This window comes from Aulonocara stuartgranti (genome assembly GCF_965226115.1).
Source record: "Aulonocara stuartgranti genome assembly, chromosome: 23".
Taxonomy (NCBI): domain Eukaryota; kingdom Metazoa; phylum Chordata; class Actinopteri; order Cichliformes; family Cichlidae; genus Aulonocara; species Aulonocara stuartgranti.
The window spans coordinates 7,341,488-7,363,150 of record NC_138958.1 but is presented as its reverse complement, the minus strand read 5'-3'; the positions used below and the strand labels follow the sequence as shown (position 1 = coordinate 7,363,150).

The window sequence follows — 21,663 nt, the reverse complement described above, 5'->3', positions numbered from 1 at the left end:
TTTTTAATTTTTGGCTCAGATTAAAGAACAACTACATGGCGACACATTGTCTCCTCTTGCTTTTTGCTTTAATTGCAACATGTAAAAAACAAAAATTTGCTGTAGAAACTACACCAGAACTACTGCTATATGTTGTTTAGGAGCCTCTGTGTTAGCAGCTAATGACCAAATAAGTGAGCTATGACGGCATCAGCGGGCACTAGTGCAGCCGACCTGGCAACAATGCGCGGTGGTCGCTAGGTGTCATACCTTCACTTCTTTCTTTGTCCTGGTGCGACGTTTGACGGCGGGCTTTGCAGCTGGTTTTGACTGCAGTGTTGGCCCCATGGTCTGAACAGCGCAGCAGGTAAGATGTTCAGCCGAGCTGCTTGTAGCTGTGCGGCCTCCTTCGAAGAACTACAGTAGAGAGTGTGCCGTGGTAACAACGCGTCACAGGTTAAAATGTTTATGTTTAGTTTTTTTTCCTTCGTCTTCCAGTCGGAGTTTATTTACACACCAGTGAGAACGCATACACTTTACAAACACGCACACACACACACACCTACATATAAACGGGTATTATGAACATTATCTTCAAATTGGATTTGAAGACCATAGCTTTAGCTTTACAACTAAAATTATTTAACGACTTTACTGGAGACCACTGCAACCCCATAAGGTAATTTCTAAGGTTTTGAGTTAGCTGGTTTTAACACCTTGTAGGCCACTGAACCCCCCCCCCCCCCCCCCCCCCCCAAAAAAAATAAATAAATAAATAAATAAAATAAATCAGCATAGGGTTCTGCTTACACTAATGCTGATCAAGTCAGCGATAGCTAGCTTCCAAATAATGACAATTGCACATGCATTCAAAAATAAAATACCTGTTTATTCACGGAAAATAGAAACAGTGCATGTATATTCTTTTCAGTATAATAATTCAGATTGATATTTTTATCTACAAAAGGTTCAGGCACTTGAGAGAAGCCAGCAGACAGTTGTGCACATTCCATCGTTTGTGGCCGTTGATATTATGTACAAAACAGGCTCAGGATGGAGTGAGTTTTGCAGACAGCAGCTCCCAGAGGAGACAGAGAAAAGCCCATCATCGTGCTTCAGCTGTATTATACATCATGCAGGTCAGGAGTGTCTCCGGGTAGCAGCCAGCTGCAGCTGAAAGGACCATGGGGGCAGATGGGTAATGGAGTTCAGAGCAGAGGGGGCTTATTTCACACTTGGGATTGCTGGGGGAAGCCTCCTGGAGACAATATTAGATCAAAGACATTACTATATGGTTTATATTAGCAAAGTTTCTATAAAAGTTTCTCTACATTAGATCTTATAACATCTTTCAAAATTTGAAAGACTTATGCATGATTTTGAGGACATGGTATCTCTGATGGGACGGTGCTGTCTCTCACTGTAGCTTTCTTAATCATCCGCATTTAAATTTCTAGTTAATCTGCAGAGAGGTACAGTCTGGGGCTAAGCAGTCAGGACTTTATAAGCTTTATACATTCAGCCTTCCTAAATAAATAAAGGAATAAGATAATTCTGAACCCTGGATAAAGATGTTCATGAATTAGGAGATGCCTTATTATTAGCAAGGAGTTGATCCAAGTGTAGCAGTGCCAGCTGGGGCTTTCAGTTGTTCCTAATTCCAAGTTATAATTTACATATTTCTATATTTCTTTACTGTGTTTTTATTTGCCCGTAGCTCCACACATGATAGGCTAAATAGACTTTATAATGATGAGAAAATGCACATAAAGGCAAGACTCATAAAGCTGCATAGAGCATACAAGTAGAGTACAAGTACAAGACTGATTACAGTAAGATCGTGTCCCAATGACTCTATATCTATAGGGGAGCCAGACAAGCATTAGGCTGGATGGAAAGACTCAGGCAAGGAAAGAGAGTGTATGAGGGAAAGAACCTAAAGAACCATTGGAGAGCACAGAGGAAATGAGGCAGAGAGAAAAAGGAGAGACGGGCCAAAAGCAGGGGAGGAACCAGTGAAAGAGGAGAAGTAAAGAAAAAGTTGAAGAAAAAGAGGTACGGGCAAAAGGAAAAATAATGGTTATTGCATGAGGGAAACTGAGGAAGGCAATAAAACAAATGCATGCTAGAAGAAAAAGGGGGAATGAAGGACAGAGAGAAAGATGAAAAGTTGACAGGGCGCTCAGCCTGTTGTATCTGGCTCCAGTAGAAAGCATGCGGAGGTCTTGTCTACTGAGGCTGATGGGAAGGAGAATATGAGAAACACATTTTCCAGCAGACCCCCACCCAGCTCAAATAACAACTTTTTCTAACCCTGTGCCTTTGTACGGGAACATTTGATTTTGCATGTGTGCGCATGTGTATGCATAAATGCCAGGCTTGGCGAAGCCTAGAGGTCATCATTTATACAACAGGTCAGGTTTCATGGGCTAATCTCTCTGGTTTCACAGTCACCTTGGCACCAAGGCTGGGGTACGATTTTGTTGACTAGTGTGCTGCCGAGAGCCATTAGGGGAGCTTTTGGGTCCAGCGCTGGGCACCCGAGGAACAGGTGGAGCATGGCTACGGATCCCAGGCTTACCACTGGCTGCAGTTTTAGGGAGGCTTGGCAAGAGAAGCAGAAGACGAGAGAAGCTTAAGTGATAGGTTGTACAGATTTGTTTCAATGAATCCATCTATGTATATGTGTACATTTGCACCTGGATGGTTTTATCCAGGAAGAATCCACAGGTGGAGGCAAAGGGGTAGTGCAGGTAGAGGTGGAGATTTCTCCAATGGCAGCGAGCGCCTCCTTCAGGGCAGCATGCTTTTGGAGCACTTCAACTCGGTGCTGTTGCTGCTCTGGTGACTCATCCATCAGAGCTGAGCATTCTCCCAGAGCGTAGAGTTGGGCCAGGAGCTCAGAGCTAATGAACTCCTTAACCTACAGAGAGGGATTATAAACTACTGTGAGAAGTTAAAATGTAACTTTGTGAAGTGGTATTTTATTCTAATTCAGAAAAACGAATCTATATTCTTAATCGGTGGCAAAAAATGTTTTTTTACCCCCTGAAAGTTTCTTTTTTCTGTTGGTCAGGATATGGATCAAGTGGAATTTCAAATTTCAAAAAAACAAAAAATGTAGAAAAAAAAGTGAAAAGGATTTGCTGCACCAAAAAAAATAAAAATAACAGTTAAAAGTGTGGTCTGGAGAGCTTACACTGTTAATCATGAGGTGCATCATGGTCTTTGGCATTAAGTCCCTGACCATCTTATAGATGATGCCCATGTAGGAATCAACCAGGTTACTAATGGTCTCCACTTGACGTTCCAGCTGGGGGTCGGAGAGGTTTTCAGGAGGTCCATTCCCCTGCTCATCCACCTTAGTAAAAAACACACAAGTTGGGACATATACATACATCTTAACACTATACAGACAACCCATTTAAGCAATAATCTACAGTGTAGTGTGCCATGCTACAGGGACTGCTGATATACCACAGCTAGTAATTTAATACAAATACAGATGTGTAAAGAGACAAAGCTTTCTTTTATATTTAGTGGCCACATCTATTCCATGTTAGTAACAAGAAGAAACACATTTGATAGGATAAGAACAAGGAGAGTTGAACACAAGGAACAAAAAAGAAGGAGTCAAGGAGGAATGGGCAGAAGAAAAAAAAAAGGGGGAGTGTGTGAGGGACGAGGAACTGCTGATTAGAAACAGACCAGAACACACACACACACACACATATTGTAGTGACATCATGGACCAAGAATGCTGTACTAAAGAGCCAACGACAGAGCGGGATGGAAGGGGTGGGGGACTTGATTTTTCTCTTTGGCAGGGGGAGAGAAAGGGGAACATGGAGAGAGAGGGGTAAGGGGTTACAGACAGGGTTTAAGGTTAGCAAAGCCAATGAGTGCATATAACTCAAAGGTAAGGTGCAGACAGGTGCAGTTCCCCAAAGCTAAGGTCAGGACTGGGTTTAATTACGTTGAATTAGGGGTCAAAGTACTAACAGCAACTTTCTCAGGGTAGACTCCGGCCCGTAGCAGAGAAGCCTTCCAGCTGTCCAGCTCCTCCTGAGAGTTACAGGCCAACTCCAGGCATTTGTAGTCCTTATACACATTCCTGCAATTCATTACAATCCTGTCAGAAATGTCCAAAAAATATACAGCAATAACACTTTTAACTCAAGGGAGCTTTCTGCAATACGGAGTAATATACACAAAACCTTATATACGTTGTACGGGAGACTGGCCCAGTGCTTACCTTACGGTTAAGAAAATATACAGTTCGTACCAAACACATTTTCCGATGTGTTTCATGGGAACTCTGATGAACGTATACAAGACCTATTATCCATAACAGGAACTTTAACCTTTTCTTGTGAACTCTGTGTAGGTGATTAAGCCAAACATTTAGTTATAGTTGCGAACTTATCAGCTAGGGTGTAGAGTGTTTAAAAGAGAACATCAAGGCCACTTGGACGATTTCACTGTTTGTGTTCGAAATTCTTTATATACAAATATTATTTACTAAGCCTCTGACCCAATCTGTACACAAGTGAAATGTTACTGGCACAAGGATGCCTTCATGCGCTAACCCACAGACTGTATATATATCTTTATATACAGTCTTTGTGTGAAACAAACATAAGTAGCATTTTGTTTGTACAGAAAAAATAATTTCTTGTGTTTCCATAACAAACGTTTAACAGTTTTATTGTTTGTCAGTCTGGGTACCGTATTATTCAGTCTGCTTTGTAAAGCAATGTGCAGTGTGTCCTGCAAATATTTCTCGTTCATGCTGATAAATTTGTTTGTAAAATCAGCCAATGGAATCTTTTTAAATTTACTTTGTTTAAATGGAGCACTGGCTGACCTGTGTCCCATTACTGCATCCTGTATAGTAATAATAAAAATATAAGTATACATCAAGTGATACACGGGTAACAGAAGCTATCAGGCTCTATGTAAACTGATGTGTGTCAGGTCTATGTTACACTTTCAAGTAGGCAACCCTCCCCGTGTAACATGTTGGACACTTGCAGATCTAAAGGGCATAAAGACAGACGCAGACACTTTCAACTAGATTAAAACACACACAGAAACATACACGGCACCGATATACACACATATAACACATACATCATTTATTGCTTCCCAAACGCAATGCTTCACACGACCTTATTCACGGCAGCTTATCTCCTTATCATCATCATCACGTATTTTTTCACCGTGATTCATACCCAAACTCAGCTTGCTCTCTGTTTGTCCTCTCACGTCCCTCTTCACATCATCTGACATCTCAACGCTTAGTAACAAAGTCAGAAACAAGTAAAGAATCTGGAGCAGGCCGTGGCCCATCTGTTAAACATTTTTCTTTAATCACTCGATTGTTTTTTTCCCCCTTTTGTTGTTCCCTCCTCACATTCAGAACACGTAGCAATTAACCTCAAAAATGTGAAGACTGTGTGTGAGAACAACAGACAGCAGAAACTGAGAAACTACACTGTGGTGACAGAGAGGTATACAGAGCGATGAAGAAATAGGCTTTTAGTTTGTGTGCTTATAACTGGGCTAGTATGGGTGAGGCTAATAAATCAGGGTGTGGTGGCTAACAGACGGGGAGCCGGGCCAACCATGACAATACTGGAGTGCTATTACACTAAGATCAGGACACTGAACATTCGTTTACACCAGTGAGCGCATAAGAAAATTGTTCTCTATGTTGATTTATCACTTACACCAACATTTGTTTTAAACGGCCTTTTTTTATGCTCTCTCCTCAGCTCACTGGGAGCTTTTTCACTAATCTGAAGGAATTTCTGCAGCGCTATGACTGCTTTAGATTTGAAGAGTTTCCTGAGGTTTTGATTACTGTCAGACAGGGACAAAGCCACACACACAAATACAGAAAGAGAAACAGAGTGAGGGCGCAGGAAAGGGGGGTAGAGGGGTTGGATTGGGGGGGGGGCGCCACAGGACAGACTTTGACACATTCCTGGCCCATTGGCTCTGATACTCTCTCTCTCTCTCTCTGCTGCTTTCTTTCTCCCCCCCAACCCTTCCAGTTCTTCCCTCTCCCTCCTTTTTGTGGTGAGTCGAGCAATTCTTTCCAAACAAGAGCAGCCTCATCTCTGATCCAAGCGCTCTGGCTTTGATTAGCTGCTTAATGAGCCTGCCGTCGGTATGCTGTGGTCTATACGCATGCTCTTTGCAAAGGCACATACACACATGTGGAAACACACACACGCACTTTTGAATTCAGTTTGTGTGTCCGAATGTAGCATAGCAAAGCATTATAAACAAAGCCCACATGCTCTGGTACAATCAGCCAGGCTTTGGGTCAGCTCCAGCTCCTAAACACTCTCTCTCTCTTGCCTCTTATGTTTTCCCTTTGTCTCTCTGTCCTTCTCAATCTGTTTCACACCCATAAACTTAGCAAACCCAAAACCCAGCTCTGCCCTCAAAAGCCTGGCATATACTTAGAGAGCAAAAAAAAAAAACGGCATCCGCTCCAGTACCCGCTGGATATCCCTTTTGGTTCCGGTGGCAAAGTTGAATGGAAGAGGTCGGCGGAAGGGCAAAACGCCACTCTGACATCTCCTCCCTTTCCTCCTCCAACATGTCCACCCTCGTAAAATATCACAAAAGTTTCATCGAGCAGGTGACAAGAACAGAACTCCCTTTTCTGACTCACGCATTCACTCACCAAACAGGCACATATGAAAAAGCACACGCCTCCAACCACACACAAACCTTAACTCTGTGTTGAAGATAGCAAAAACATATTTGCTGGACATGAAGCCCTTTTCCACGTCTCTGAGCTTTAAGTTGTCCAGTGGAAGCATGTACTTCTTTTCCTTCTCCTGAAAAAAGACAGAATATGAAAAGATAAAATTTTGACATTGGTATGCAGAGTAATATACGACACCATAGAGGCAATAACAGCGTTGATAGCAAAAACCACCAGAGACTAAGGCCAGTTTGCATGTGTCTGGTAGTAAATATTTCTTAGCGTGCACCTAGAGAAGAAAGTGGAGCCAAGAGACATGAACTGTAATGGGAAAAGTGTCAGAAGGCAAGGCGAAATGGAGATGTGGAACATTGTGCTAGGAGTGCATCCGAGTTCATATAAGATGATGTGTCTGACTGTCAGACTGACTCACATTAACAACTCACAAACTAGTTCAGGAGAATCAGTGGGGGAGGGGGAGAGTTGCCATAAGTCTATAGTCTGTCATCACCATGGGGACTTATGAATGACGGAGAACAGTTGGAGGAGTGGAGCGGCTAGTGTGAGGAGAACCAGACAGTATGGAGGCAGGATGCAGAAAAGTGAAGCAGGGAGGGAGGGAACGAGAGAAGTAGTATGAAAAAAAGAGGTAGAGAGGCCGGGCCACATGTGAAAGTCATTACTCAGACTCAAGCTCTAACACAACATTTCTCCTAAAGTCAAGCCCTTCCCCCTCATCTCTCTATTCTCCAGCCTGCTCTTTCTGTCTAGCCTTTGAGAAAGGGCCTTCCATAAAGCCTGGTTATAGGTACAGCCATGGATGGATGGAGAGTTCAAAGAAAAAAGTGACCACCAGAGTCAGAATACCTAACGCCAGAAGAGCATTTTTTAACAATGTGTAGATTCGAATATGTGCTCATGCGTTTGATCATGTGCACGAATGAAATGAGAGGCGACTATTCTGGAAGTACATTTTGGTCATCAGTCTTTCTCCCAGTGCTTCCCTGAACCCTACGACTCTCTTCCTTTGCTCCTCTTTCCTTTTTTTTTTTTAACAAAGGGGCCCACTTCCTGTAACAGAGGTTGAAAAAAAATGACAGAACGCGATTGGCGCTCATACAGCAACATCTGGGATCGCTTTAGACGGAGAGGGAGGAGACCGGAGTGAGTATAGGGTGCTCCGATGGGGTAGAAATAGAAAGTAGAGATGAGAAAGAGAGGAAGCGGAGGGATAGACATGGACAGAGGGAGGTGAATTTCGCAAAAGTAGACAAGGAAATGTTGAGGAACATAGAAAGCAGGAGCGATTGTGAAGAAGAAATGGGGAGAAACTCCAGACCACTCCAAAGTTGATTCCCCCATGGGTCCCATCAACCCATATATGGCTGCTAAGTTCCTCCCTAACTCTCTCTCCTTCTCTCACTCCCCTTATTTCCTTATGCCTTCCCTGAGTGAACAGGCAGATCCCTGGCTGAATGGGTGAATGTGCCACGTCAAGACTGGATACTACATCGGGACACAGCCCTGCGGACGACCGAATCAAGGTACACTAACATGTCTGAAGGAGAGATGCCCATAGGAGTGGATGTCTGATGTGTGTGTCTTGCCCTACGACCCAGCATTGGAACCGGATAAGAAATATGAGAAAAACAGAGGAAACCTTTTGTCAACTCTCCAACGCCTCATGCAGGACTGCAAGAAAACAGCCAGAGATGGAAAAGGCAAGGCCGAACACAAACGAGAAAGGGTCCTGCTCCGTCATCCCAGTGTTCAGACTACCTGTTCAGGATCTTACTGGTGTACAGTAGTCTGCACATTGGTTAGACTGTGCAAGGAAGTGCATCAGCAGCTTATACTAATGCCATCTACAAATACACAAGAGAAGATGAAAACTGCACATAGTCTATGCTGGCAAATATAAGGTCTATTATTTTGTGATGTTTCTCGCTTGCAGATGTGCAAGTGCCTTTAAATATGCATATACTATCACACGATTTCATATCTTTAATCACTGTGACCAGCTTTATACTAAGTTGCACAATCTCTCATCCATTTTGTGGTATTTGTCAGCTTGAATTAACTGTCTTTGTTGACTAGTGAGAATAACACATGTGAAGTATAACTTGACTGTTTTTCCTGTCTTTTAGGGCTGCAAACTAAGAAGGCTACAAATCAGCTAATGAGCTGAGCTTATTTTGCGCACAGCAACTTCAGAAAAGCTCTAACCTAACTTTTTCCACAGATTGCCTCACACATTTTGCATGTGCATCTGCTTTGCAATATGATTGCTCTTGTGGTTAAAGGACATTGTGGCATTGCTTTGTATACACATTTGTGTATTTATGTGTGTGTGTCGTAATCGCAGTGGTGTCAGGGTGGTCGTGAAGGATCATACATCAGAGCTGCTGTGTCTGAAGCTATGTCCCCCCTTCCTAGAGGCTAATGGACCTGAGATAGGCCTCACATGCAAACACATAGAGGAGTGCATGTAGATTAAATGTATAGTCATGAGCCGTCTGTTTTTCTTCAGCTCCCTGGTGGAGTTCTGGCAGTTGAGGGGTGAAGGAATGTTCGTCTGTTCAATGTGCTGTGAAGATTAAACTCTGAACGGTTAAGCTGCACTTTCAGCATGAGGTCAGTGCAGGGTACATATATAATAGAATGAAGATGTAATTCAAACAGGTTAAAACTGTGTGCATGGAAGCAATCAACACAGAGATGATGAAGGGAGGGTGGCAGGGGAGTTTTGGGGGGTGAAGAGGGGGGAAGAGGGGTTTTTGGGAGTAAGACTGTGGAGTAGTTGAGAGGAGAGAGGGGGAGTCAAAAGGGGAGGTCTGCAGTGTAGAAACAGCCATGTGGGATTTCTCTGGGCAGATCTTGGAAGCTGGTGTTTGGACAAAGCTTCAGATTTTCCAGCCAGGAATGTGCACAGTCCCAGGGAGACTGCCAACCACAGAAAGGGGGAGAAAGAGAGAAAGAGGGTGAGACAGACAGAGAGAGGGAGAGAGAGAGAAAGGAGGAGTAAAAGGCAACAGAGGCAAGAGAAAGAAAGAAAAAAATAAGTGTGTGTGCGTGTTGGGGGGGGGGCAGCAGTCAAAGAAAAAAGTAATGTGTGGAGGTAGTGTGGGCGGGGGGTTATGAGAGCGGGAACTGTGAGCTGTGAGGGAGAAGAAGCAGGAGTTTGGCTTATGCGTCTGTGTGTATGTCTATGTGCACATAAAAAAAATCAGTAGATCTCATCTCCTGTGATACCATGGGTGACTTAAAATGCACATAAACGAGTGATAAACATGGTGATGAGGTGCAGAGATTAAACAACCATAGCAAAAATGTATAAAGATTTTTTTTTTTAAATTTTAATTCTTATAGTAGCTTTAATCCATGTAGTGAAGCATACATGTCTCATTTTGATCATCAGCAGAGAACCAGCTTGCTGCTCTGATGTGGTCGACAGATGATTACTTGCCTGCAGTTGTATTACTTCTTGCCTGTGTGCAAAAAAGGCTTTGTATGACTGAGTTGATTTGCAAATGCTTAGTAAGGGAATGACAGCAAGAGGAAACCTAAAACACTGTGTGTATAATATGGATGCCTGGGGCTATGTTTGGAACACAGCGTTCAAGCAATCCAGTGTTTATCTGAAAAGTGACCATGTGTCTGTCTGAGTGAGTGTATATTTTTCTCCACTATTTGCATGTCACTTTGTTTACATCAGAGTCTGCATGTGTACTGTATACTGTATATACAACCCTGTCCACTGAGTGCGTTTGTGTGTGCATGTGTGTATGTGTGTGAGTCTCAGTTTGGCTTGGGGCAGCTCCAGCTGTGTCAGAGTGAGCCGCTCCAAATGCCTAAACTCCCAGAAGAGGAAGAAAAGGGGGGAGCAAGGGGGAAGACTGAAGGGAGAGCAGCACGAATGGGAAGGGGGGTGTCAGAGGAATGAATGGAGGAAATGGTGGGGTTCAATTACAGGTCCAGGTGGTAGGAGAGAACAGCAAGAGTTAGCTGGACAGAGAGAAGGGGGTTAAAGATGTGCTTTTAGTTGTGACTAGAATGATGTCACTGTTTGTTTAGCTTAAACCTTCAAACTATTTTAGTGTGGTTACCAAGAACAATAACTTATTTGTAAAACAATCAACATACTGTTGCTAAAAAACACTCAATTCTCAGTCTGTCAAACAATGTCAAAGTTTCTTTATCGCGTTCACAGTCACAAATGTTAACTATCCAGCCGTAGAGTTTTCATCCAGATGTGAATGTTTACAGGTGCTTGTTTCTATCCGTAGAGAAATGCTCCAATGTGTTTCCCCTTCTCTGATCTCTTTCCCTCTACTCTGCCCTTCCCTCTTCCCATGACATCAGCTGTGACAGGATGAGACTGTTGTGGTGTGTCTGCCTGTCTACACTTGCTGTGCAGACCTTCTGCTCCTGTACAGCAGGCACAGACAGGCAGACAGATGGCAGCCCCACTGACATCAGAGCAGAGGGCCACTAAGATCTCTGCCACCTACTTCTTCTTTTTTTTAAGAATGTGATCTGAACAGATGAACAATTTTACTTTGCCTCTCTAAAATGAACAATTAACACACTATTTCAAGCTTAGTTTATTTATTTAAATAAACTGATGATGGCTTAAGTGCATTTCTGTGTTTTGGACTATATAAATAAAATATTTGAAGTGTAATTCATCTTGATAATAGATATTCAATTCAGTTTGTCATTAAATAAATGTGAAGGCCTTACCTTGTCATCCTTGAACCATGAGAGGTTCTCTGCAGAAAGTATGAACCAGTATTCCTTGGCTCCACCTTTCATGATGCCAATGTTATTGATGGTCAGCCAACCCTTGCGTATGACCTGCATCAGTCAAGGGTAAGAAGCTCAGAAGGCAACACAGCAGACAATTGTTCACAGCAAGGCACAATTCACATGAAAGCATGAAAAGCAGGTCATACAATGAGAGCAGATTGTGCTGACGAAAACAAGAGTAAAAGTCAAACAGCTGACACTGGAGGAAAAAAATAACATTTGTGCGGGTTAGACATTTGTGAGATACACAGTGATGCAATCAACAAAATATTTAACTGAAAAACAGCTTGCACAGGTGTTTAAGAGAACCTAAAAGGGTAAAGACGGTCGAGCAAGCACAGAAATCAGAGCCTGGCTGTTCAAATTTGGGAGAAAACAGGAAGAGCGGTCAAAGGTGACAGACAAAGGCACTGTAAAGGAAAGATGTGTCAAGTTATAGGAAATGAGACATATTATACCAAGATAACATATACTTCCTGCAAATGTATATTTTTACAGTGGGGGACTGTGAAAGAGAAATTATAAGATTAGCACAGACTGAACAAGAAAAAGAAAAAACACTTTCTGAGAAAGTTGCAGATGATGAAAGATGTGATTATTAAAGCTACAAGGAGCCATTTTGCTGTGTTTGCTGCAATCAGTAGCATGCCAACCCACAACCCTTAAGCTTCACCGCTGTGCACACATATTGCCAGCAGAGGCAGCAGTGAGTGAGAAGATTTAAAGAAACGGGTCTCCTACTATTAGACTTGAATGAGGCGCCACACCCTAGAGAAAAAACAGGAGATGAAGCAGCAACAGAAAGATGGAGTTAATTTTTTCATTATATGACAATTTTTGGGGATGGCGCCAACAATGACTACATTTAACAGTTAACTATTAGCAAAGCATCACTCGGGACTTTGAAAATAAATTTTTTTTTATTTACCTTTGAAGCTGTGGTTGAAATTTACTGCTGTTTAGCAAATATTAACAACACCACATATCAATGTTCCAGTTATAGTAGAAATGTTTTTTTTAATTATCACTGCTAAATCAAAATGTGTCACATAAATATGTCTACATATAAATCTAATAGAAAAAGACTAAAATGTCTTATTTTTGCTGTGGCACACAGATATGCTATGTGCCACAGCACATAAATTAAATGCGTTTAAAGTTTGAATTTTGTTTGTATTTTTGCAGATTCCTTGTACTGATAATAATTAATAATAATTAAGTTGTCAGGAGATTTAACTCAGACAAAAGTAAAGCTAAGGATCAATGGACTGGTTCAACTGACAAACTGTCTCAGAATGCCTTCATTTGCATTTTAGGGCTGCATGATCCCTGGTTCATTTTATTAAGCCAAGCCATTTAGACTCTCACCTGTTTTCCTCCAATCCGTGCAGCAATCTTGGTATTGGTGTGATTGTGCATCTGGGGGGAACTAAGATAAATGAAAAGCAAGTCTGATTTAATATAGTGTATAATTAACGATGCTTATTATTAGCTAGAAATCTTAAAGGTGATGTGGAGACTCACTTATTGAAGCCAACAAAGTCTTCATGTTTGGTATTTATGTAGGCTACCTGTATGTCAATAAGCAACATGACCTGGACAGTGCGAACATATGTTAACTCATGAAATAAAACAATACACAACATAAGAATGCAACTGAGTAATCCAAAACAATTCATCCCTTACACAAATATGGATTACCTGGTCTCTGCATTTAGTCTCTAGTTCTCGAATTTCAGTGGTAACAATTCTTTCTGTCTCATCTCGCAGCTTGGGAAAGGAACTGAGCTACAGAGTAAAAACAGACCACAAATGAGATATGACACAGTTACTACACCACGAAGTGTAGAAAGCAACACACAAATACATGAAACAAGAGTATTTATACCTTGTCGATACACTGGTACAGAGTGGTGGTTAGTTCCTGACTGACCATGTCAATAAATTTAACACATGGCCCTTTTAACCTCGATATCTGTTTCTTTACTATGGCTTCAAAGGCCGTGTCAGGGGTGAACAAACCCGTCCTGTAGGGAAAAAAATATAAGATGTTACAGTAGAAAAACAAAAAAAGACCAAAACAATAAAATCACTTGACACTGCTACTGTACTGAACCTGACACCATGGGTGTTTCTGATGGCATAGTTGATTTCCGTCCGCAGCTTCCCTTCATCAGACCCGATCTTAAGACATGCAAAGATGCACAGTACTTCATAAAAAACAGCACTTGGCTAAGGAGCAACTTGGTTTATCATTACACTTATTAAAGGAAATGCAGGTGCCCGAAGAACATAAACCAATCACCAAAACCATAAACATCATAATCCAAACAAATAAACAAGGCACCCACACACACACATGAAATGATGCCAATCATATATATATAAAATCTCTGTATTATTCTAGAAGCTATGAACCTATTTCTTATATTTGTAACTTTGTAATACATTGTATTATTTAATTTTGTCCAGTCTATAACTGTTCTTATTGTGTTGGATCAACTGTAACCACATAATTTCCTTAGGAATTAATAAAGTATTTTGTTTCTGATTCTCATTCTGACACACACACACACACACACCTTGATTAGTTCATAGGGGAAACGTTCATGGAAGATTCGATTGATCTTAGCTCCTCCGGACAGGTTGACGGTGTCTACTTTGTCACCTGAGCCCTCAATCAGCTTCTCAAAGTCAACAGCAAAGCGCTGAACTAATCTAAAAGACAAACATGCAGGCTATGAAAAACACAGAAATATATATACATAGAATATGTATACACAGAATGACTGACTCACTGTAGCAATGTCTTGGTCCTTCGTGCGGGGTCATTTGGATTAAACTGCATGTAATCTTCAGCTTCTTTCTTCAATGCCAGAAGCTGGCTCTGCAGATGACTACGGAAGGCTGGCAGTGTGTCCCGAATGTGGTTTGTGAATTGCTGAAAACAAATATTGTTAGTAATAACACAAGCACATAATGTAATATTTCTCAGTTTAAAAGTTCACATATTGAACCTGGTTGAGTATTCTTTGTAAATAAGGTGTTCCCATTTTTTCAGACATGTGTTTGTAGGCTGGGTGGGACAGGAAGAACTCCTTCTCTGCCCTCAGAGCTTCCTTAATGTCCTTTTTCCCATCAATGTCCTTCTGACTACGGTTCACCACCCCTATGTAACCTGGGGAGAAGGAGTTGAAAGGGAAATTATAAAAAGGTATGTAAGGATAAGGATGACAATGTGCACTAACAGGAAGGAGAAATTACAGGCCTCTGATGTAAGATGGATTCAACTCGCATTTTCTGGAGGGTGCCTGGGAACTCTTCCCAGACCACCATTTGTTCCATTATAACTGTAGCATACAAGCAGGAAATGTGTGTGTTTCTGCAACAGCAGGGCGGATTGTGAGGGGCAGGCCAAATTGCCTATTTGGTACAGTAATAGATGTAATAGCACTAGGCTTCACATCTAATACTTCAGCTCAATGCTGCTACTGGCGGAATTATTTCAGAGGGCTTCCATGGCTAATGCATTAGTGCTGTAGGAAAAGCATGAAGCAGCCAGCACCTGGTGGTGCTTTAGCCAGTCTGTACACTGCCTGCATTGCCCAATTCCAGGCCTCTGTCTCTTCCGCTCTCTCACAGACACAAATTACAAACTTTTCTAAGCTAACAGCTGGGCTGGTGCCTATCAGTTCCCACTTGTCAGACTCTACACTTCTGGCTGATACACAAACCAACACCATCAATAATCCATTTCTTACTCTTTATCTCTTGCTGCATACATAGAATACATGCACATACACACACACACTGAATGGGAGTACAGTGATGTCACGTAAAGAGCTAAAGTTATCTTTGTGCTTGGCTGTGAGTGAGCTTGTGGCTGGTAATAAATACACAATGATTATGTCAATCCTCTCCAGAGAGTCTCTATTGCGATTTGATAGCACACTGAGCAAGAACACACACACAAGCAACACACCTCTGCGTAAAGGAAGCAACTTGTTCTCTAGTATTTGTCTGGCATTTGTTCCTTCATCCATCAGGTCCAGCTTGGTGATTACACCTATTGTGCGCAGCCCTAAAGAGAAGAGAAAAAACATGCATATTTCCATACAAATGTGAATAAGGAATATAACATCCATCCATCCATCCATCTTTTATTAACAACAGAGCATGAAATTTTTTTTCAAATGGTTAAACTGAGAAAATGTATGATTTTAAGAAAAATGAAAGTTATTTTAAATTTGATGGCAGCAACACATCAACTCAAAAGAGTTGGGACAGCAGCTTGTTAACCATTGTGTAATATCCCCTATTCATTTAACAACAGTCTATAAACATCTAGGGACTGAAGAGAGCAGCTGCTGGACTTTTGGCAGAAAATGTTGTCCCATTCTTGTCTGAAAAAGGATTCTAGGTCAACAGTCCCTGGTCTTCTTTGTTGTATTCTTCAATGTGCCAAATGTTTTCAGCGGGTGAAAACTCTGGGCTACAAAGCCATGCTGTTTTGATACATGCAGTATGCAGTTTAGTATTGTGTTACTTAAGTATGCAAGGTCTTTGTAAGGCCTTATGTAAAGAAACAATTCCAAAATTCTACCCATCTTTACTTTTAATAAGCTCTTACGCAACATCCCAACTTCTTTGGAACTGGTTTTATATTTTAATAATGTCACTATTTAAAAACAGCAGGACATTCACAGTCATGGGGCTTACCTTGAGGGTCAACATCTTTGGCCAGTTTAAGTGCATCAGAGTTGGCCAGGTCAGTGTTGGCAGGTGTGACAGCCAGGATGAGACAGTTTTCCTTACAGATGTACTGCATGATCATGTCTCGTACCTGGTACTCTATGTCTGTTGGCTGATCGCCTACAGGCACTTTGGTGATGCCAGGTAGGTCTACAAGAGTCAGGTTCAGCACTGTACACATACAAATAAACACACATGGACATAAGGTTTGTTTAAGAACTAGACCAAAAGTAAGTTAAGCGGGGCAAGTAAAACACAAGGACCTGCACAGTACCATGTGGTGAGTGGATCCGTAGGTGGATGGGAACAGGAGAGATGGCTTTATTAGATCCCGTAAGTCTGTGTGTTTCTGTCTCGATTTCCTTGCGGATCTCGTCAAAATCTGTAAACTTCTTTCCCTGACAATGTAGAAATTCACCATACTCTGGGGGAGACACAGAGCATTTGAATACATGCAGCACCTAAACAATAAGAGGCTCATAATATCATCTTAGCATTACAGTATCTTTGTAAAAACTCTGCCTAGTCCACCAAATCTATAGCTGTTCTTAAAATTAGTCAACTGGCTAACACAATAACATAGCACTAACTTTCAATATAACCAATTTTTCTTGCAACTGTTTTCTTCTAGCAGCTGTCTTAAAATACTTTGACTGTTTCTGAGAAAAAATAAAAATGCTATCCATCATGCCAATCCTCTTTTTTTTTATAGAAAAGGGCAATAAAAAGCAGGACTCTATGAGGCACAGTCATCATAAGACGCCATACTGCCATCTGGTGCCAGTTTTAAAGAAATGCTACGGCATGACATCCCTATGAGCTCTCTTACCTGTGTTATCACTTAGCAGCTGGAGAATTAAAGGTCTCCGAGTAACAATTCCTGAACCCCGCGGAAGGAAGTCTCTGTTAGAGGAAAGATAAAAGAATATACACATAGATGTGCGTATTATTACTGGTGCTGATTCATCTTCCCCGCCACCACCAAACCAAATATAAAACATTAAGTTTACCATACCATATTAATAATTTTACATACTTTGCCCACAGATATGACCATTAAACTGAAAGTATTTAGGGAGTACCTTTATAGCATTAGACACAATAGCACCCAGTATTAGGTTTAGTTCAGTTGCCATACTGCTTAAAAAAGGGGTGTCACACTCACTTCAGTTCATGGACCTCATGTGTTTTGTTGGTGCTCACCTGGGCCGGACCAGTAAAGCAACTGCATAACTTTAATTTACGTTACTGTACAAATTGTCAAGATCTAGAAATCAAATTTTCAGTACATGTGTATACCTATGTAGTAAAGTGAAGATATACAAGACACTACAATTTTAACTTCCCTGGTCTTTGTAAGCCATCTGCTGGGCCAGGTTTGAGCCTGTGTTTGACAGCCCTGTCCTAAAACATCAGCAACGTTCTTGTTACCAAGACCAAGAAAATGATTAGCATTTAATCCGCTGAACCAGATGAAGAATTGAGGAATAATCAGATATGTAACCTGGATGGTATTAACCTGGCCTCTAGTAATACTGTAAAGAGACCTATGATTTTCACCACTATATGTCCTTTAAGAGACACAATAAACTGATATATAGGACTGCCTTCTTTCATCTCTATTGTTACTTCTAGGCTGCACTATTGTAATTCTGTATTGTCACTCCCCCCAAAGCCTTGAGCTGATCTAAAATTCTGCAATAAGAGTACTAACATGGACTAGAAAGAGAATTTCTCCCATATCATCTCCTTTTCACTAACGCTCTTTTAAATCCAGTTGAATTTAAAATCATATTATCCCATATTATCCAAACCAAGCACTTCTCTGTCAGACTGCAGGATTACTTGTGGTTCCTAGAGTTTCCAAAAGTAGAATGGGAGGCTGAGCCTTTACTGCTAGGCTGTTCTTCTGTGGAACCAGCTCCCAATTTAGGTTCAGTAGATAGACTTAAAGCCTCCCTTTTTGATACAGCTAACAGTTTCCACTGAATCAGCTGACCCTGAACCATCCCTTACTTTTGTTGCTATTAACTCAGGCTGCCATGGGACTTTCCATGAGGAACACAGTATTTCTTCTCCACTTCCCTTTTGTTCACTCCCAGTGTTTTTTTAATATAACTATCACATGTCATAAATTTTTCTACCCTCTCCCATAGTTTGTGCTTTGTCCTTTTTGTTTCGTGGTCTTGCTATGCTTGCCTTTTCTCTCTTTTTTCCCCTCTCAACCCCCAACAAGTCACAAAAGATAACTGCTCCTCCTTAAACGAGGTCTCTTCCTGTTAAAAAGGAGATCTTCCTTCCCACTGTTTCCAAGTGCTTGCTCACAAAGGATTGTCTCATCATTGGGGTTTTCTCTCCAATATTATAGGGTATAGCACCTTACAAAATAAAGCAGTCTGAGGTGACTGTTGCTGTCAATTGTTGCATTAAAACAGCATGGATTAGATTGGGTAATAAAGCTAAATAAAGGGTTAATTCTAGAGAAACCAAATGCACCGGGTATAAATAACACTCCCTTTCCTTTTAAAATCAGATTCAGGAAGTTTGTTTTATTACATCCTGTCTTAGTTTAAACAGCTGTTGCAGTCATTCACAAAAAGAACATACTCATGTCCAACAGGTATGTTACAAAATATCAGGACGTGAACAGCCTGCTGCTGGAATGCCACAGATTATTGCATAGACGGCCTACAGATCAGAACAATGCATAGGCCTCCTACGGCTAACAAAGCTTTACTGTCTCAGGAAGCTTGAAGACTATTGACTTAATCATCAGTTTTCCTTCCGGACAGGATAGAAGTACTTGGTCTCCTCATCACACACCAAATGCTCTCAGTTGCATTTAAACTTTACCCAGACAACACTGTTATTCATAAGCAAGCGAGGATATTTTTAGGACCTTGAAATCTGTTAAAGGGCAGAAAAAGATGAAACAAAACAAAGCTTGTTTAGCTCCACCTTGGTGAACGTAATGACTTACAAGATAGCAAGAATTCTGCTTTGATTGTGTTTCAGAAGTCATATTAACTGTCACCTATTCAGTGACACCTCTCTATGAGATAAGCTGCTATACTGACTACTTACATACAGACCCTGACATGCCCGGCATCCACCACTCCAGACTAGCAACATAGCATTTAAGACTAGAGTTGGATGGATGCCATGATGTAGAAAGTATGAACACAGGCAGCTGTATTAAGTTTTCCTTTCACTTTAGGGAAATCATGCATTTCACAGGCCCAACCTTGAACAGTTTTGACAACAGAAAAAACTCACCAATTGTATTTTAATACAATTAACAAGTTATTTAAATAAAAAAAATACATATTTTCTGACAACGATGCAGGCTGTTGACGATGTTGTTGATGATAATCTTAATCAAAATTTGAATTTATCGCTTCAAAGACTTGTTACCACTGATTTTCAATCCAGTTCTCAGTATTTTCCACCTGTTTCCCTTCATTGGGAATGGCTTATTGACAGCCACTTTTCCACTAAGATAATTTATGATGAAGCTGCAGTGAACAGCGGATGGATCAGCTGAAGGGGCCTATCATCTTGTTGGTGCAAAAATACTACTTATGCCTGACAATCTTCTTTGTTGTTTTTTGGAGATTCAACTAAAGAAATTGGACGAAACTGTGTGTTTTTGCAACAGGCTGTTAGCAGCAAAATACCCAAAGATACAATTTAAAGTGGATTCTTTGCTAAGTTGTCTGTTATGTGTAAACACAACACTGGTTCATTACTTAGTTGCCTTTTTGATTCTTCAGTGATTTTTAGATGTGTTAAGTTAAAAAAAGAAGACAAACAATACCTTTGAAAATAGTCAGAAATTGACAGAAAATTGGTGGGGAAAAGACAATTTTCAACAAAAGAACATTTAAAAAAAATTACAAGAAAGTCTGGCTACTTAGAAACAAAAAAATGAGCTGTGGGTCAAGATCACAGTATTTTCTGTATAATACTGTGTGTATAACAAGTATATACTGTAATATATATAAAATGATTTAAAGTACTGTATATAAAGTGTATACAGTACATTTTTTGCCATGCCAAACCCGAGTAATGTGTCCCCAGTAGTCTCACACAAACGTAGTCATTACTCCACATTAAGCTCACTGGTTTATGATCAGCCTAACTAAGTTGTGACAATTTGATTAATTAATGGTGAGTATAGCATTTGGTTCATGATGGTTCATAGATTTGGTATGACTCAAATAATCATCATCAGTTATAACATTGTAACTTCACCGTTCTTTAGTAAAGAGTGAGTCACTTAGGGGAAAGTCATGAATATGAAACTTGTTCATAATGGTTATGACTAATTTGTAAAAGATCTGTTACAAATGAAAATGCTCTCTTGGTATCAGTGGTCTCTGTTGTATAGAGATGAGTATCTTTGGTTTACCTGCCAACAAAGTTTTCCAGCACGGAGCTCTTGCCTGCGCTCTGGCCGCCCACCACAGCAATCTGGGGCAGGTGGAGGCTGCAGCTTTCCCCCACGCTGCTCAGGGCATCTCGAAGGCGGTTGACCAGCGGAATTAGATCCTCCATCCCGCGGTTGCCCATCGCAACGGGAGTAGCTACCTGTCCAGCTCCTGCCAAGCCTCTTTACCTCCGCTTCTAGTCTACACCACTTGATAAAGTAACTATCATAGTGAGTGGCTGCTGGTAACCAGAATTATTATTGCTGTTATTAAAAACTGCAAATTAGAGTTTTCTTGAAGATCGGTGTGAACTTTTAAAGATCCGCAGCTTTAAGGAGTCGTTAGTACGGTCTGGTTAGTGTGTCTGGGAACGACGATAGTGTCCACATTTGTACTCACGCCCCTCTGCTCTCCGAAAAAAGCTCTTCGAAGTCATTTTCCGTTGTTTTAAAACTCCAGCAATTCGTAACGGGAGTCGCTTTCCTTAAACTCGGGACATTTTTAATTAGTTAGTCACCGCTCACCGTGCTATGTCTGGTCTCTGTTCAGTAGAAAACGCTCTGATTTGACAGCTTACGGAACCGTTTTGTGCGCATGCGCGGTAATAAAGAAGTTTAACTCAGCAGCCCCCACCCCTTAAACAGGAGATAGACAAACTTCACAGCCAGTTATGAAGGTACCCCGAATTAAGAGAGCGCACGCGAGGATTCACTCCTCCAGCTATTTAAAATCCCACGTATCCAGTGTGGGGAGGTCTGCGCTGCTCCCCTCTCAACACTTGCAACAAGAACCAGAGTGTGCGATTCATCTACTGTAAATAACGCTGCTGCATTCTTCACCAGAGCAGGGAGCCAGCACTGTGCAGTGCAATGGAAAACAGACAAGTAAAAGAGAAAGTGAAGGCATTTAGTGGTGAAATAATGCAGTCCCATCTATGACATCTAACAGCATAGTTAGAATAGTTTCAGT

General features: G+C 41.2%; 1 protein-coding gene across 1 annotated transcript; it reads right to left on the bottom strand.

Annotated features, from left to right (window-relative positions):
- Positions 1-847: 847 nt before the first annotated feature.
- On the bottom strand, positions 848-21,481 carry dnm3a (dynamin 3a). Its single transcript, XM_082523524.1, has 21 exons — positions 20,676-21,481; positions 17,094-17,167; positions 16,539-16,688; positions 16,232-16,435; positions 15,495-15,593; positions 14,530-14,690; positions 14,311-14,453; positions 14,095-14,230; positions 13,629-13,696; positions 13,401-13,539; positions 13,214-13,300; positions 13,037-13,107; positions 12,881-12,941; positions 12,254-12,280; positions 11,447-11,560; positions 6,727-6,836; positions 3,982-4,093; positions 3,179-3,340; positions 2,679-2,902; positions 2,434-2,583; positions 848-1,237 (listed from the first exon to the last, which is right to left on the bottom strand). Exons 1-21 carry the CDS (start codon positions 20,834-20,836, stop codon positions 1,204-1,206), a joined length of 2,487 nt encoding a protein of 828 aa, XP_082379650.1. The 5' UTR covers positions 20,837-21,481; the 3' UTR covers positions 848-1,203.
- Between the last annotated feature and the right edge of the window lie 182 nt (positions 21,482-21,663).

Coding starts and splice junctions, on each gene's coding strand:
- dnm3a (XM_082523524.1), bottom strand. CDS start 20,836: ATGGGCAACCGCGGGATGGAGGATCTAATTCCGCTGGTCAACCGCCTT. Junction 15,594..16,231: donor CAAAGATGTTGACCCTCAAG/GTAAGCCCCATG, acceptor TCTTCTCTTTAG/GGCTGCGCACAATAGGTGTA. Junction 2,584..2,678: donor TCCTGGATAAAACCATCCAG/GTGCAAATGTAC, acceptor TCTCTTGCCAAG/CCTCCCTAAAACTGCAGCCA.